Source organism: Danio rerio, chromosome 15 (genome assembly GCF_049306965.1).
Source record: "Danio rerio strain Tuebingen ecotype United States chromosome 15, GRCz12tu, whole genome shotgun sequence".
Lineage (NCBI taxonomy): Eukaryota > Metazoa > Chordata > Actinopteri > Cypriniformes > Danionidae > Danio > Danio rerio.
Genome location: NC_133190.1, coordinates 16,438,867 through 16,458,264, shown reverse-complemented (window position 1 = coordinate 16,458,264; position 19,398 = coordinate 16,438,867). Strand labels below are relative to the sequence as shown.

Here is a 19,398-nt window from a genome sequence, read left to right as displayed (position 1 = left end):
GGGTGGTAGTAATCAAGCAACAACATTACTGGCAAAAAAACAGACTAAAGTAATAGAGTGGCAGGCTTAATCCCCTGACCTCAACCTGATAGAACAATCACAGAGTGATAGCATTTAAGCAACAATATTTCTACCAAAAAAACAGATTGAAGTAATGGAGTGGCAGGCTCAATACCCTGAGCTCAACCCAATAGAACAATCATAGGGTGATAGCAATCAAGCAACAACATTACTGGCAAAAAAACGATTAAAGTAATCGAGCGGATGACTCAATCCACTGAGCTCAACCCAACTGAACAATCGCGGGATTATAGCAATCAAGCAACAACATTACTGGCAAAAAAACAGATTGAAGTAATGGAGTGGCACACTCAGTCCCCTAATGTCAACCCAATAGAACACTCACAGTGTAATATTAAAAATGTAAATTCTGTAACTGCTAGTGTGTTCATTATGGGTTGAAATCTCTGCATTGCTTCAAGTTAGCTGACTCGCAGAGCACGTGAACACGGGCATCAGATGGTTAAAATGGACCAGAATAAAGCTCTATAGAGCTACCCTGTAGAAGTGGGAGACAGTGAGGGAAGACTGGTGACTGGTTTGGGCAGTGAAGCCTCTCTTCTGACTGTCCAGAACCCACAGGCAGAAAACAGGACACAGTATAAGTCACTATGCACACACAACCATAACAGCCATTAATAAACAGCGGAAAATAGCCATCTCAAGCAGAAAAACACTGGAGCCGGATATTAATCAAATTTTCAAAGGCCAGCAGTATATGAGAGAGAGATAGAGAGAGAATGAGTGGAGTGTATAGTAGTCTACATTCATGCGTCCACTGCAGGGATTTTTGACAATGTGCTTCATTCTATAAGAGGACTATCTGCAGTCCATCTGTTCTAATTCTATGCAAGTAGTAAAGTCCAAATTACATATTTACTAATAAAATATGTTAAAAAAGCTCACTTATTCAATTTAATTGCAAAAAAATAAGAGTACAATTATGAGTACAAGCCCCTCTAGAGTTAAATTGTTGAGTCTTACCATTGCTGAATCATTCAGTCAATTACAGGTTTCTGGCGGAAGCACTTTTAGATTAGCTTAGCATAAGTCATTGAATCAGATTAGACTATTAGGATAATTTTTTTTCCATATGAAACTTAAATAACTTAATTAACTCCTAAATAGTGTACTTAGATTGACAGAATATGAAAAGATGCTACACTGTTTAGAAACTAACCCCTCATTTTAGCGTAATAATTAAGGAACTTTGAAAATATTCCACATCAAGGTAACAATGTCAAGCTGACTGCTACAGCCACGGTATGCTAGCAAAGTACTTTAATTATTAAAACAGAATGAAAGTATAGTTCCTCGCCATAATACCCTAGAAAATAGCAACTTTTCTCTTTGCATTGGTCTTATTACATGATGTCCTACATGCAGTCCTGACCTAAACCTAAAAGGGATTGAGCTTTTTTTGTGGTTGGGCCCTGGTTGTGGAACAAACTTCCTTTTTTTCATTTGCAAAAACTATTATACCAAACAATTATCAATTAAAAGAGTATATGTGAGTATAAGTTGCAATTCTGAGAATAAAAATGCTGTGCTGAGATTTGCAAGTTTATTTCTCACTATTTGATTTTTAAACATGGTACTGCGATCTAACCTCTTGAAATTTAAGAAGTTTTACAAACTAATTTCGAGAGGAGCATGTGATATGATCGATTTCCTCCCACAGTCTAAAAACATGTACATAACAGTCACAAGCACATAACATATACAGTTAAAGTCAGAATTATTAGCCCCCTTCGAATTTTTTTCTTATTTTTAAAATATTTTCCAAACGATGTTTAACAGAGCAAGGAAATTTTCACAGTATGTCTGATAATATTTTTTCTTTAGGAAAAATTCTTATTTGTTTTATTTCGGCTAGAATAAAAGCAGTTTTTAATTTTTTAAGCACCATTTTAGGAACAAAATTATTAGCCCCTTTACGCTAAATTTTTCCTCGATAATCTAATGAGCAAACCATTGATATACAATAACTTGCCTAATTACCCTAAGCTGCCTGGTTAACCTAATTAACCTAGTTAAGCCTTTTAATGTCACTTTAAGCTGTATTGAAGTGTCTTGAAAAATATCTAGTGAAATATTATTTACAGTCATCATGGCAAAGATAAAATAAATCAGATATTAGAAATGAATTACTAAAATTATTATGTTTGGAAATCTCTCCATTAAAATCTCTCCAATAAAAAAAAATGGGGAAAAATTAAACAAGCTTTCTAGTAATTCAGGGGGGCTAATAATTCTGACTTCAACTGTATATATATATATATATATATATATATATATATATATATATATATATATATATATATATATATATATATATATATATATATACTGAATCAATCAGAACCAAAATATTAGCCAAAACATAATCGGGGCACTCAAGAACTACCTTATCTCGTATCCTCCTAATGCTCATTGACCAGGCGGGAACCTTGGGCTCATCTATCTCCAAGCTTAGGGTTCTCTCCCGGGACACCTGCTATTATAATCGAGGATTATCTAAGTGTGAACTCTTGAAATTATTCATAAAATTAAAAGTTTGTATAAATAACTAGCTTATAAACTCGTAGTGGTATGAGAACAATTGTAAGAAAGCCTATCTACAGAACTGTAAAAATAAATAAATACATAAAATAGCAATACTGAGAAAATAAAATTCTGAGAAGATTTTTTTCAACACATTTCTAAACATAATAGTTTTAATAGCTAATTTCTAATAACTGATTTATTTTATCTTTTCCATTATGACAATATGACACTTCTATACAGCTTAAAGTGACATTTAAAGGCTTAACTAGGTTAATTAGGATAACTAGGCAGGTTAGGGTAATTAGTCAAGTTATTGTATAATGATAGTTTATTTTGTAAACTATTTGAAAAAATAAAAACTGCGTTTATTCTAGCTAAAATAAAACAAATAAGTCTTTCTCCAAAAAAATATTATCAGACATACTGTGAAAAATTCTTTGCTCTGTTAAATATAATTTGAGAATTATTTAAAAAAGAAAAAGGGGGGTTAATTATTCTGATTTCAACTGTATATGATAATGTTGATGTATTTGTTCTTGGTGGAATAGATCTGCTACACTGCTGCTGCTGCTTTGATTATCATGGCAGAGCGATTACAAAAACTTACTACAGCCATAGAAAGTTGTAAATAAACAAAGCTGCTATTTTGAAAATTTTATTCTGAGAAATAAAATCAGAATTATGTGAAAACCTAAAAATTGTAAGCTTGACGATAGCCTGGAAACTTGCAATTGTGTGAAACAAACTCAAACTTAGGAAGTAAAAATGCAAAACAAAAGTCAGGAATTGATAAATAAAAACAGAATTGTGAAAATAAGAGCCTGAGTTGCAAGATACAATATCAAAACTCATAACTGCAAGCCATAAAGTTTTTTTATTCTCCCCAAAAAAAAAAAAAAAAAAAAAGTCAGATTTACAAAATATTTTTTTCGTCGTGAGGGGAAGAGTTCTGAGAGCCATTTCATTCTAAGGGGCCTTTCATACAATATTGTTTGAACCATTTTGACTTTTAAAACAATATAAAGGAAATAAAATGCAGTGCTAATAAACAGAACATTATCATGCCTTAATGTGGATGCTAATTGCTAATTGTATCAAAAGTTAAACCAAAGTTCAAATCAAATAGAAACAGTCTGCTTGTCAGAGATGCTCTGCTGAAGTAATAATGTGTGAAATGAGGATTAAGGAATTACAATAATACATTCTGCTGAAGTGTCTTGTGGTGTTCATTCTGTGGCTCACGGTCCAGAAACACGCGTCTGCAGGACAAGATAAACACACATTTTACGACACGTCCAGCACTGAACTAATCTGCCCATGCAAATGATGCTATGCATATTAAGAGACCGATAAACAAGCTTAAATTCAAAATTCACTATCCTGCCAGAAGTTTTGGGACATCAGCCTTTAAACGCGCCTCAACTTTAATGACATTCCAATCTTAATCCATATAGTTTAAAGGAATGTTCATTTTACAAGCCCCCAAGAGTTAAACTGTTGAGTTTTACCGTTGTTGAATCAATTCAGCTGATTTACGGCTCCGGCGGAAGCACTTTTAGCTTAGCTTAGCATAATTCACTAAATAGAATTAGACCATTAGCATTGCTAACTTACATTGTGTACTTAGGCCGATGAAAAATGAATAGCTGCTATATTTGGCTTGGAACTATACTCTTATTCCAGCGTAAAAATCAAAGAATTTTGCTGCTAAACCATGGCTGCAGCAGAGGGCAACGATATTACGCAGCACCTGAATATGGTCTGCATCTAGGTAACAACGCTGAGTAATATCATCGCCAGCAAAGTACTTTGATTATTACAACAGAATGGAAGTATATTTTCTAGACATATTGACCTAGAATATAGCAATTTTTCATATACGGTTGATCTCATTAGGCTACACTATGTCTTACATGTAGTCCAGACCTAAACCTAGAGGGGATTGAGCTTTTTCTGTGGTTGAGCATGTTGGAACAATCTTCTGCTAGAGATTATAGTGACCCTTTCCCTATCCATTTTCAAGTCCTTTTTACAAGCTAACTTGTTGGATTCTTCACTCAATAGTTTTTTTTTTTTAAAGGATTTTGATCAGGGATGTCCGCACTCTGTCCTGGAGGGCCAGTGTCCTGCAAAGTTTAGTTCCAATCAGACACACCTGGGCTAGCAAATCAAGCTCTTACTAGGCTTTCTAGAAACATCCATGCAGGTGTGTTAAGACAAGTTGGAGCTAAAATCTGCAGGACACCTGCCCTCCAGGACCGAGTTTGGACACCCCTGAATTAGATGATCTCTTTTGTTCTTTTTAAATGTTGTTTTATCTTCTCCACTTTATGTATTGATGGTTAGACTGTGAGCAGATAAATACAAGAACTTGAACTTTTTGTGCAACAATATGCATAAGAAAAACTGTTAAAAATGAAGTATTTTGTTGTTTGATCTTTGTGTTGCACAATAATCTTGTTTGTGTACTTAAAAGTATAAATAATAAAAGACCGGTGGATTTAACAGTATTCATGTAACATAGTGATCCTTTTATCATTAAATGAACCAGTTTTTTTTTCTTTTTCTGGTCAGGTCTTTTTCATGTATTTATTTTAAAAGCAGCCTTATTTTGTCTTATATTTGAACCCCTCTTTCTTTATATATATATAATGTTTTGTTGTTGCTGTTGTTTTAATTAACTATGTGCAGTACAAATGTCCAATAAATGCAATATCCCACAAGTGAAATGTTAACCTCGCTCCTCTCAGTATTTGTGTCACAGTATGGTATAAAATGTGTTGTGTGCCTATAAATTCAGCATGGGACTGGGTATCTGATGCTACCCTCTGCTGGTTATAGTGTGTTAGTGCAACTTGGTTTTCAATGAAGGACCTTGTTGTTATTCACGTAATATTATACTTTTTACATTCAAAATAAAAATTACACTATTTCTATAAGTAATACATCCAGCTGGTTACTTTGTTTTAAATAAATCAGGATCATGATTATGTTAGCATGTATAAGTTGTTTTCTTTTTACTTTAAATACTATTATTATCATTATAATACTAATATTGTAGTTAATATGTATAGGCTTATTTTTAATTAAGAATAATAATTTAAGTGTTTATTTTTCCTACTATAAATTAAAAATTTATTTTCTGCCAAAATTTCTATTTTTATTCTTTTTTTCTTTGTTTTATCAGGACTCTGTAAGTATTCAGGCTTTCTATTGCAATATTTATTAATATCATGCACTTTAGCTTTGGATATTTGTTTGGTGTTACTTTATTTTTACCTTCACATTTAGCAGTCTACTTTAGTTGCCAAGAAAAAAAAATGCTTTTATTTGTTCTGTATGTGATCTTGCTATAAATTTTCCAATTTTTGTTTCAACATTACTTTAATAAATCAAACATCATTTGAATATTTAGTTTTATAATAGTGTTTCCCCATTTCATCTATTGTTTGAACTATATATGCATATAATTAACATTTATTTGATACCATTTCTACATGTACATAAGTGAAGTTAAAAATCTAGAGCAGCATGATGGCTCAGTGGTTAGCACTTTTGCCTTACAGCAAGAAGGTCGCTGGTTTGAGTCCCGGTGGAGCCAGTTGGTGTTTCTGAGTGGAGTTTGCATGTTCTCCCCATGTTTGCATGGGTTTCTTCCAGATGCTCCGGTTTCCCCCACAGTTGTAATACATTTGCTACAGGTGAATTGAATTAACAAAATTGGCATAGTGTGTGAATGTGTAAATGTGTATGGGTGTTTCCCAGTACTGGATTGAGGCTGGAATGGTATGTGCTAAACTAATTGCTGAAATAGTTGGTGGTTTATTCAGCTGAGAAAACCCTTGATAAATAAGGGACTAAGCTGAATGAATGAATGAATAAATGAATGAAAGTTAAAAATTTGATGCTTTGTGAATGGGTTAAAAAGCGTTTTTTTTTACTGATTTCAGTGATTTTATGTGTTTGACATTTAGTTGTTTTCATTATTTTTTGGACAAGTAAGATTACAAAAACAAAACAAAAACAAGAGTAACAAAAAAAGAAAATTAAACAAAATAACACCACCAAACAAAACAAAATGACAAAACACAAAACAAACTCAATGAAACAACAAAAACAGCAAACAAATATAACAAAAAAATGAAAAAACTAACAAACAAAACAAAACAAATTGAAACAAAAACCCCAAACAAATGAAATGATAAAACTAAATGAAAAAATGAAACAAAACACCAAAAAACTAAATTAAATGAAAGAAAAGAAAACACAAAGCTTAACCAAAGACTAAACAAAACATAACATAAACATAACATAGCACCACACCAAACAAAACACCAAAAATAAAACACCAAATAAAAAATAAATCAACAAAATCAACAAACAAAAAAATATAACATGTAACACCATGATCCCAATTAGAGGCCTTTGATAAGCCCAGCCAAGCACCAGCAGGACAGCGTGTGACGTTCATAATGTTCAGAACAGGAGAGTTAACATTAGCATCAGTGAAGCCCTGAAGACGAGCTTCCTGCAGATGTTTACCAGACACTAATCTTACAAATGGAGGAAATGTGAGCGTGGTTAAATCTGATTTCGTCTATTACAGGCCCAGGAGCAGGAAACACAGACCTGCACCTCTAGATGACCTGCAGATCTACAGCCACACACACACACACGCACACGCGCACACACACACACACAAACACACACAACCAAATCAGCTCATTTTCAAAGACTTTTTAATGTTTGGATGAATCAGTACACAGACCCAAGATTGTCGTTTGCTTGTGTGCTATTAAACCCATTGCTTTGGTTTAAATCCCTTCACTGAAGACTGATGCTGAATTCCACATAAAAACACAAACAGAAGCAGAAATGTTTTTTAAAAAAGTTGAGATATTCCTCTTGGATTTGCTTAAATCAAATAAAAATAAAGTGCCTTATATAAGCTATTCATGAGCTCAGCGCTCAGTCTTCAGCACTGGGTTTAGTGTAAGTCTGCATTATGAAATCATCCTCTATTTTTTTATGCATAACAGTGGTTGAGATCCATTAGGCACCGCTGAATTAAAGTCCCTTTTCATTAGATATGTACAGTTTGCATCTTACGGAATTGACTACATGGCTCTTGGCTAAAGTTAAAGATTAGATAAAGTGCAGTCGGCATTTGAGAAAAACTAATACAAATAGAACGAGATAGGAGCCGATTGCATGATGAACTGCACTGACCCAAACTGGAATGTAAATTTTCTAGGTTTTATTCGTCTACTGTTGCTCCATTACTGGAATAAAGTATAAAGTGTCTCAATAAAAGATAAAAATGAAAGCTTTTATTACACGTATATAAATGCATCTTTATTTTTGAGATATAAATGCATATGATTTTTAAGACGCCAAGCATCTCTTCAACATCTCAAATGATAATTTACTTTGCATTGCGCATGTTAATATTTACTGCTCTTATTCTCCGTTGATCAATATGCTTTCTTATCTGTCTTTAGAATAAAAAAAGAGTTATTATTATTTATCTAAAAAATTATTTACAGAAATGCACTTTTAGAAGGCGTTCGTTTTTCAGTGCCAGCACTAGAGCTAGGATCTATCAAAATCTATTAAAATTAGTTTTTGCCTCTTAAGTATATAAGTAAATATCTTCTTTCAAACATTATTGTTTTAGAATGAATTGTTATTTTTGCATTGAAATATTCCTATTATATATGAAGAATGAATCTATATGTATATATATATATATATATATATATATATATATATATATATATATATATATATATATATATATATATATATTCTATTATATTTGTGACCATTAAGGCACATTTGTCTCCGAATTGTATATACAAGTTAGAGTTGTGCTGGAAAGTTTACACACCTCTTGAAGAATTAGTTAAAATGTGAACAATTTTAACAAAATAAGAAAGATCATACAAAATGCATGCTGTTTTATTTAGTACTGTTCTGAGTATGATAATTTACATAAAGAATGTTAACATTATTAAAATGTGATGCGATATCCTGATGATCACAAATTAAGTGCAATTTACCTTGATCTTCAGATCCTAAAGGGTTTCACCCCTTTTAATGTCTCCTGTTTCCTTCTGGAGCATCAGTTAGGGTTTAAACCTTTTTTAACAGTAGTGTTCGAGTCCCTCAATCATCCTCTGAGTGAAAATATGAATCTCACAATCATGCAGAAGATGTTGGAAAGGGTTTAGATCTGCAAAAGATGCTGGAAAACTGAAGAATCTGCAGGAGATTGAGGATTTTTCTGTAGAACAGCAGTCAGTTTAACTGTTCAGAACAAACAAGAGACTCATGAAGAACCATCTCAAGGCAGAAAAACACTCAGAGATCATCAGTATACCACTAACGGTACTAAAAACCAGGAATGTAAACTTTTGCACGGGGTTATTTTAATAATTTCAGCTATATTGTTGTCTATTGAGCCATATAAAAAAGTCCCTTATTTATCAATTGTTGTCTATTGAGCCATATGTAAGTACAATATCTTACTCAAAACAGTAGTAAATAAAAAAATACAGCATGCATTTTGTATAATCTCTCTTATTTTGGTTAAATTATTTACATTTTTGCCAATTCTTTAAGGGGTATGTAAACTTTTTAGTACACACACGCAGGCACGCACACACGCATATTTTATTAGGAAAAAAACTGTTTTGCCAGAAAAACAATGTTTTTTTTTTTTTTTGTGGTTGTTGATATATGAAATCATCACATATTGATTTTTGAACTTCTGAACTTAAAATTGTGTGTTGGGTTGTCTAAAACTGCATTTAAAGATGTATACAAACATGTTTTAATTACAACTATTTTGTTTCAAATGAGTAATTAATAGGAAATCTCATCAGTACTTTACAAGACAAAACTCTTTACTCAAACACATAACCAGGGTGCGAATTCTACACTGATGATCGGGGGGTGTTATCTTTTTCAGTAATGTTTGTGTAAAACAACCTTCAGTTAAATGTATTTATTCATTTCAATTACATCTCATTTATTAATAAAACATATTTAACATTTCAGTGTTTTGAGAGATATTTGGTGTATTCTGATGTATAGTATACTATATATATTTGCTATTTCAGAGGTTACTGCAGGTCAAACTTTACAAACTCTGCAGCAATTTTACTTTACTTTTAGGCTGTATGTAGAAACAAACAGCTATCTTACAAGAAAAGTGTCTTTTTAACACTGTCTATCGGTGCTGTAGATCTGCCAGTTTCCGACTTTTCAATGATTTTTCTCTCTCGCATAGACTGATTTTGTTCACAATGGTATGAACTGTTATAGGGGTGGTCAAATGTGCGTTTATATTATCTATTATTTTAATGATAAATATTATTTAGAATACAGATCAGAGAAAACTATTTCTCAGTATTTAAAGGACTGACCCACATACATATTTTGACGGCCTTCATGGAGGATCCATTATTAATTGGGTGGTCAATCTCCCCCAACCCCCCCTGTAATTTGCACCCTGCACATAACTATAAACTGTTAATCCAGAGAAACAGACTTTTTCCATAGCTGTGTATGTAGAAAATCATGTATAGTGAACTAGGTTTTGGGGTGTATAAAATGTGCTTAATTGTCATCTAATGTATTTCAATAACACAAATTATTGTCATTTTGCAACATATAATTATTAGATTTTCTCTTGATTCAAAGATCATCCTTCTAGCCTGAGTGTTTGTCTATGTTCTGCAGTGAGTTTCATCTTCCTCCAGCTTCGTGTAAAGCTTGTAAACTTCCCATAACCTGGATGTGAGCAGCGGGACAGGAGCTGGAGGGTCACAGTGAGTCCCGGATTTCAGCGCAGGTGTAACAAACTCGCACTGGATGGTCCCAGCCACGGGATGGCACAGCTCTGGTCTTACTAGAGCAGTTTCCACACACACCTTCTCCACATGCCCGGCAGTGGTGTTTAGACATGCTGGGGGTGAAAACTTTAGCACAGCAGTGGCACTGGGTGATCTCATGGTCCGGGACCCAATAGTCCGGTCTCGCAACTCCCTTTATGAAGCCTGTAGACAGCATAACACATTCAATTAAACTTTCCACATTCAGTTTTTTGATGTACTTTATTAACGTTTTATGACTTTATTTAACGTAATTAACATCACACAAGGAAAACATATGATAGTCATGAAACATAAGTATTATTTTCTCCATTTATTCTTCAATGATTTAAGTTTATCTACACTTCCTGTTTCTTTTGTTTGTACTTATTTTATAGTGCAAAATATAAACGTGCAAAACTTTTTAAAAATGTTTTTGTGCAAAAACATTTTTTTTTTTTAATGGGAAATACTACACATGGGTTTTTGCTTTCTGGCTGACTATTTTCTTAATTTCTGGCTAAATGACTAAATATGGCAGTTAAATCATTGTATAGTGCATGCGGAAAGTTTTCATAGCGCTTCACTTTTTCCACATTTTTAATATGTTACAGCCTTATTCTAAAATGAATTAAATTCATTTATTTCCTCAAAATTCTACTCACAATACCCCATAATGACAATGTGAAAACAGAGTTTTTGAAATTGTTGCAAATTTATTAAAAAATAAAAAACCTGAAAAATCACATGTACATAAGGACTGACAGCCTTTGCTCAATACTTTGTTGCTGCACCTTTGTGCAATTAGAGCCTCAAGTCTTTTTGAATATGATGCCTCAAGCTTGGCACACCTGTCTTTGGGAATATTTGCACATTCCTCTTTGCAGTACTTCTCAAGCTATATCAGGTTGGGTGGGAAGTGATGGTGTACAGCCTTTTTCAGATCTCCCCAGAGATGTTCAAGATTTAGGTCTGGGCTCTGGCTGGGCCACTCAAGGACATTCACTGAGTTAATGTACAGGCAGGCAGTGGCTTCCATCTGGCCACTCTACAGGCCTGATAGGTCCCCTATTGATCACCTCCCTGACTAAGGTCCTTCTTCCCCCGATCACTCAGCTTAGATGGCCGGCCAGCTCTAAGAAAAGTCCTGGTGGTTCCAAACATCCTCCTATTACGGATGATGGAGACTACTGTGCTCATTGAAACTTTCAGAGCAGCAGAAATGTTTCTGTAACCTTCCCCAGCCTTGTGCATCAAGACAATCCTGTCTCAGAGGTCTACAATTCCTTTGTCTTCATGCTTGAATTGTACAAGCATACACTATTAACATACACTGTCAACCCTGGGTCCTTATAGACAGGTGTATGCCTTTTCAAATCATGTTCAATCAACTGAATTTACTACAGGTGAGTTCCAATTAAGCTGCTGAAACATCTCAAGAATGATCAGTGGAAACGGAATGTACCTGAGCTCAATTTAAAGCTTTACGGCAAAGGCTGTGAATACTTATGTTCATGTGATTTTACAAAATTTTTATTTTTTAACAAATTTGCAACAATTTCAAAAACTCTTTTTTCACATTGTCATTATGGGGTATTGTGTGTAGAATTTTGAGGAAATAAATGAATTTAATCTATTTTAGAATAAGGGTGTAACATAAAATGTGCAAAAAGTGAAGCGCTATGAAAACTTTCCGAATGCACTGTATATCAAATATACAGTTGATAAGGGAGTAAAGCAAAATGATTATGCGCTCGCACACACACACACACATATATATATATATATATATATGCGAAGGTCAATATTAGTAGTATTAGTCAGACATTTTTTGCTTTCCAGCTTTTAAATTGCACTTAAGCTGAAAGCTAGTATCTTGTAAAATAAATAGTACAATATTATATTATAGTAAACTAGTGAAATGGTACTTATCAAACCTAATATTATATTTATTCGACCTGTGCTGTTTTTGTTGACTAAATTTCTTGGCAATGTCTTTGTCAGACAATATAAGTGTATTAGTACCACTCACAGAGCGGATAGTCGACTGCAGTGGACACCATGTCAAGAGTGGACTGGGCCACTTCTGTCACTTTGCGGGCCACTAGTGTCCGGGGTTCAGTACTGGACACTGTAGGGAAGAACAATGCATTGTTTTAGTTCAGCAAACCAGTCAGCATCCAGTAAAGAGACAAAGTCAACTGAACTCTATAACCCTGAGAGAATATTCAATATTGATTTGACAACGCCAGGCTCTGCACACATGAAGTGTTAAAACAGACAATAAAACACCTGCTGAACGAGTCAACATTTGTGAAAATACAAACAATAACTCCGCACATGTAACAATCACATGCAGCTCTTTTACACCACTGATACTTATTTATTGTTGGATTGCACAAAATAGAGAAATGGCTCAGTGTTACTGCCATTATAGTGTGACCTGTGATTAATACAACTCTGTTTTATTGTTAGTGAAAGAGGCTTGTGTTGCTTCTTGTAACCAAAGTATGAAAACCTACGGTAAAAAAGAGATATTTAAATAGTCGAAAAAAGAGTCGCTTTCTAGCTTTTAAAAATATTTAAATTCTTATTTTCCCAATAAAAACAACCCAGTCATTTGTTTTATTTGAATTCAGTAATTTATTTTTTTGTTTGTTAATTTTTATTTTATTAAATTGATAACTTTATTCTGCAAAGACACATTCAATTTCTTTAGAATGTCTCGAAAGATTCTATTTCAATAAATACTGAAATATTTATAAATATTTCACAGTACTACTGTTGTATTCATAGTTTCAAATTATTCATTAAAGAAATACAGTCGTGGTGAGCATAAGATAAGTTCCTGTCAATAACAAAAATAAAAATCACATGTTCTTGGGTATTTCAATGCATTTCTTATTATTTAATTCATTTTAGTCCTAACATCCTACACAACATAAGAACAGACAAATAAATTTATTAATAATAACAATATTAATAATATAGTGGTATGATTAAAATAAATACACTATTATACTTATATTAATTACATTTATATATTAAATTATATTTTATATATATATATATATATATATATATATATATATATATATATATATATATATATATATATATATATATTATTATACATATTATATTATTAATACATCTAAAGCACCGTTCTAAAGAACCTTATAAAAAATATCTTAAATAAAAAAAAAAAACTTGTATAAAGAATTTATCAGGATTCTGCTATTATTCCAATCCTTATTTGGCAGCAAATCTGCTATGGCACAGTGTTTACATGGTTCACCTTAAAAATGTGTTTTTAAAAAGAGAGCAGTGTCCTCACCCTGTCCGCAGTGCTGTGGTCCCCCCTGCCGGTAACAGGCATCACACACTCGTACAGGGGTGCCGCCCCATCCTCTCTCGGGCACTGGCATGCTGTGAGTGGAGCAGGCCTGACAGAAACCCTGACCACAGGCCCGACAGTGATGCTTCCTCTCCACCTCCTCAAACACTCGCTTACAGCCGTGACACTCCTGAAAGCATAAACAAACTGCTGTTTTTACATGAGAAGCCAAAAGATTTGTCATTGCTTCATAGAGCTTTCATTCAAGTTCTAGGAAGTTCATACAAATTTAAGTGTCCAATTCTGTTTTTTTTTTTTTTTTACTATAATAATGTTATATGGATGTTTGTGAATCTAAAAGGTCTGCTCAGGTCAAAGTGTATGACAAATACAGTTCTGTAAAATCTATAATCTAATTTTAAATGTTTTTTTACTAGTGCACAATATTATTATTTAAATGATCAACCAATCTGCAAGTTAATCCACTGAAAAAAAACAACTTTGATTTGCTAATCTTAAAAGTTTGAAGACCATTTGCTTGTGCATTTGGAATGGCTGTTCTTTTCTATTGACATGAGTATGATGTGTCAATCATAATATTCTTAGCCATGCTTATAGTTGAATGATGAGCAAAATGAAAGTCTCCTACTCAATATGCCATTTCAGTTGGAAGTACATCAAAAAGTCTCAGCAACTTCTGGTTCACGTGGACTTTAAAAGAAAGAAGAGACTCTGACCTGCCTGAAATTAGTTATCATTTATTCTTGCTTTACCTCCTGCATAATTTAGTGTTCAATTATTGTAGTATTTTGTATTTACACATGCTTTATATAATATATACTTAACTTAAGCAAAAAAGTATTTGTTCAGGTATGTACAGTTAAAGTCAGAATTATTAGCCCCCCTGTTTATTTTTTTCCCCAATTTCTGTTTAATGGAGGGAAGATTGTTTCGGCACATTTCTAAGTATAATAGTTTTAAAAACTTCTTTCTAAAAACTGATTTATTTTATCTTTGCCATGATGACAGTAAATAATATTTTACTTGATATTTTTCAAGACACTTGTATTCAGTGACATTTAATTTAATATTTTAAGTGACATTTAATGGCTTAACTAGGTTAATAAGGTGAACTAGGCAGGTTAGGGTAATTAGGCAAGTTTTTGTAAAATGATGGTTTGCTCTGTAGATTATCGATAAAAAAATTAGCATAAAGGGGCTAATAAGTTTGTCCCAAAAATGTTTTTTTTTAAATTAATAACTGCTTTTATTCTACACGAAATAAAACAAATAAGACTTTCTCCAGAAGAAAAAAATATTATCAGACATACTGTGAAAATTTCCTTGCTCTGTTAAAAATCATTTGGGAAATTTAAAAAAAAGAAAAAAAAAATCAAAAGGGGGCTAATAATTCTGACTTCAACTGTACCTGTTAGTTACCAGTACTGTTTTTAAAAGTATCGAATTTGCACTGGCTATGGCTGGTCGATTAAATAAAGATTCATTTCGAGAATTTATTTAATGTGCATTTTGTCAGTAAAGCTGGTTGGGTAATCAGTAGTAAATCTCTAGTACAAGATTTAAGATGGAGCAGCATTTACTACACAGAGACATAGTTAACTGACAGAATCACATTCATTATTACAGACGATTTAATCACCTGACAATGAAATCTAAGATACTAATTCTGCCATTTGGGAGCTGTCTGAATGGCTCATTAGTGAACTACGGCTCTGTGCCGTTGCTACATCTGAATGCATGTTAAAGAATTGCATTTAATAACATGTTTTTACTTAAAACTCACTTTATAACTTCAGTTGAGTGTTTGAAATTCAGTGAGATCATTCCATATTCATTTGATTATTAGTCACACTGAATCAATGAAAGCAGTTAAATCTTGTTTATTCAGTAATTGCTGGAGATTCATAAATTCTTTTTCTTTGTTTTTGGAGTTTCAGTTCCTCTGGCTTTTTAGAGAAGATTTACTATTGATCACACAACCCTGCACTGAAAAGATGTCAGTGATTTCAACGGTAAAAACTGTAAAACTGCTACATAAAAAAAAAAATCCTGTTTAACAGAAAGTTTCCTTAATATATGTGGTGAAAAAACGTAAATAACTTTCCCAGAATTCCCTGCATGACATTTTACTTTTTTAATACTTAACAATTTTACTGACATTACTATGGTTCTTAGGTTTTCCTGCAGTCCTTATGCACTCCTGAGTTTTATGTTACATCTAATGTTAATAAATAAAGTTGATTGCATTATTGCTTTAATTTTATGTGTTACCATGATGGTGTGTATCAGTTGTTTGAATGACACTGAGCAACTTCTATACACTATCTGAAAAAGGTCTTGTCGCCTGTCTAAGTTTTAGAAACAACAAATAATAATTTGACTACTAGCAGATCATTTGGAGTCAAAAGTGGCTTATATGAAAGGCAAAGGCCTCTAGATTACACTTATTTTACCAAAATAAAATATGATCATGCCTTCATTTTGAATTATTTAATTAGGACAGTAAGGTCTGACTTTGCTTAGACAAAAGTCTTGTCATTTAACAGAAATAATGTACAGTATAGATAATATATATATATGATAATATATATATTTATTTATTTATACACACACACACACACACACACACACACACACACACACATATATACATACATATTTTTTATAGTGTGCTTATCTGACAATCTCAGATTGCAGAATTTTATTTTGGTGCTTTTGATCTTGAAAATATGTAAACCCACTATAGGAGATCTCCAAACTTTTAAACTGTGCTCAACTGTGCTATAGGTCTTTCCCATACCACCATAATTGCAGCTCAACAATCTTTCTCTCATATTCCAACCGAGCACATGAACTCACGCTGATTTCAGCATTGGGTTTCCAGTAAGGTGGAGCCACCTGGTCTGTGAGCCACGCAGCGACAGCTTTGGTCGGCCCTGAACTGTATTCTGTCACTGACTGAATAATGTAGTTCATTCCATCCAAAACCCGCTGAGCAGCATTCTGATGGTCAGTCTGGAAGGCATCAGTCTACAAGCACAAACACAACATTAACCACTGTGAGCATCAGCAGACTGAACACATGAACAGAAACACTCACCCCCTGCCAGACGTGCTTGACCTCTGGCCGCACCACACTGCTCTCCGGGTCCTGGTTGCCCATCCAGTACTGTCTGCTGCGGTAGATGATGCCACAGCTTGCACACTCTAAAACGTACCTGAAGAACAAGAGCTGGATGAGGAATGTGTATGAGGAGCAGCTTCATAGACAGCAGAATACAGCATCTCACTCACCCAGACCACGCATACTTGGCCAGACCAAACCACGGGTTGTCTGTGGAGGCAGATGTTTTGGGGATGACAATCACTTCCCTTCCGCCCTCATAGCACTTCTGGAAGGGGCAAAAGAAATGGTTTATGGAGGCTATTAAATCATTCTTTTGATGAAAATTGAGTAGTTTCATCCAAAGTGGACTGCTATTGGAAACATATTAAACTGAAGACATAATTAACTGAGAAAATTACTGGCAAATCAATGTACAGGGCTGGTCTTTATTTTCTACTCAGTTCCACTTTGTGTGAATTAGTGATATGAACAAATGCATGTTTGCAGCATAGCTAATAAATTGGGCAATTACTTTTTTGATAGTATAGCATATTTAAAATAATATGTAAAATAAATTAAACAAACGAGTAAATGATAAAACAAAAAAAAAAATAATTAATTAATTAAGTTAAATAAAATAATAAATCAATAAACAAAAAAATATTTTTTTAAATAAAACACCAAATAAAAAGAAACAAGAATTAAACATAAAAAACTAATATCGTAACTTACCAGTAGCCATTAAATTTCATTATTTTTTATGCTACTATGGATGCCATTGGCTATCGTTTTCTAACATTCTTTAAAATATATTTATTTGTGTTCAACAGAAAAAAACAGCTTTGGAGTAAAACAAAACCACAACAATTTTAAGCAATAATAGAGTAAAAATAATATCATAATAAAGATAAAAAACAAAAAACAAATAAACACATTTTTACAAAAACAAAAATAATAATAATAGTTCAACAATATTTTTATAACTCAAACAGCTTTGGAGTAAAAGTGTACCACAACAAATCTAAGCATAAAAAGTACGAATAATATCATAATCAAGATAAAACAAAAGTAAAACAAATAATAAAAAAATGTACAAACAAAAACTTAAATTTTAACAAACAAAAGACCCAAATGTGTTCAACAGAAAAAAAACTCAAACAGCTTTAGAGCAAAACACTACAAAAACAAATTTAAGCATTAAAAAAGTAAAAATAAAAACAATCACGATAAAACTAAAGTGAAAAAAAAAAAAAAAATTTTACAAACCAAAATAACCAAATTTTAACAAACAAAACACCCAAATGTGTTCAACAGAAAAAAACTAACTCAATCAGCCTTGGAGTAAAACTACACAACAACACATTTAAGCAATACAAAAATTAAAAATAATCACAATCAAAATAAAACTAAAGTCAAACGAACAAAAAAACACAAATTGAAAACACAAGAACAAAATAATGAACTCAATTAACGCTCAAAATAATAATAAAGCTAAAATGAAACAAACAAAAGACCCAAATGTGTTTAACAGAAAAAAAGAATCTCAAACGGCCTTGGAGTAAAACTACACAACAACAAATTTAAGCAATAAAAAAGTTAAAATAATAACAATCAAAATAAAACTAAAGTAAATCAAACTGAAAAAAAAAACACCACACATTATTTACAAAAAAACAAAAAAAAAAAACAAATGTGTTCCACAAAAATAAACTCAAACATCTTTGGAGTAAAACAACATCGCAACAAATTTAAGCATTAAAAAAGTAAAAATAATAACACAATCAAGATAAAATTAAAGTTAACAACAAAGAAAACTAAAACAAATTAAAACTACAAGAATAATGAGCTCAATTATAGCTCAAAATAACATTAAAAACAAAATGAAAAACAAATATGATCTAAATAACAATAATAAAAAAATGCAACAAAACAGCAATCATAACCTTACAGCAGAGAGAAGTCATTACCTTACAGATGAGGACTTTATTGTTGTACTGGTGGGCATATTGGCATAATCCATCAGCCATGTGTGGGACCCCATCTTTCCGGTGGTTCATGCCGTTCTTACACCGAACACTAAAGCCATTGATTTTTGGAGAGGTTAGAAATGCTTTTCTAGTTATAAAGGACTCTTGAACAGTACTGCTCTATTAAGTCACACACACAATAAGCAAAAACAAATGACTCAAGATCTAACCAAATTCAAGTGTGCAGAGAAATCTCTCTTCTACTCATTTGCATGTATTAAATTTACATGCTGAATTAAGATCCAAGTTCTAACTGTGAATTATCAAATTAAAATGTGACTCAAGGCTTGTGGGATGAAAACAGAGTGTGATATTTGACAACGCAGCAATTTCTTTGATTTATGATGTGTCAAACACACTGCATCTGTGTGGAGCATTCAACAAAACCTGCACATTTTAAGGCAAGACACTGCAGGTGAATGG

At 32.7% G+C, this 19,398-nt stretch overlaps 1 protein-coding gene across 5 annotated transcripts in view; it reads right to left on the bottom strand.

Moving 5' to 3' along the window:
* Positions 1 to 7,329: 7,329 nt before the first annotated feature.
* si:ch211-11n16.2 overlaps positions 7,330 to 19,398 on the bottom strand; it is a 45,033-nt gene continuing 32,964 nt past the window's right edge. For all 5 annotated transcript variants that reach the window (XM_073923421.1, XM_686504.11, XM_073923420.1 and 2 more), the window contains 7 exons: positions 18,916 to 19,024; positions 17,137 to 17,234; positions 16,943 to 17,060; positions 16,702 to 16,872; positions 13,822 to 14,011; positions 12,517 to 12,615; positions 7,330 to 10,670 (listed from right to left, as the gene is read on the bottom strand). In XM_073923421.1, the coding sequence (XP_073779522.1) occupies positions 10,438 to 10,670; positions 12,517 to 12,615; positions 13,822 to 14,011; positions 16,702 to 16,872; positions 16,943 to 17,060; positions 17,137 to 17,234; positions 18,916 to 19,024 (1,018 nt within the window). In that variant the 3' untranslated portion in view covers positions 7,330 to 10,437. The remainder of the gene's footprint in view (positions 10,671 to 12,516; positions 12,616 to 13,821; positions 14,012 to 16,701; positions 16,873 to 16,942; positions 17,061 to 17,136; positions 17,235 to 18,915; positions 19,025 to 19,398) is intronic.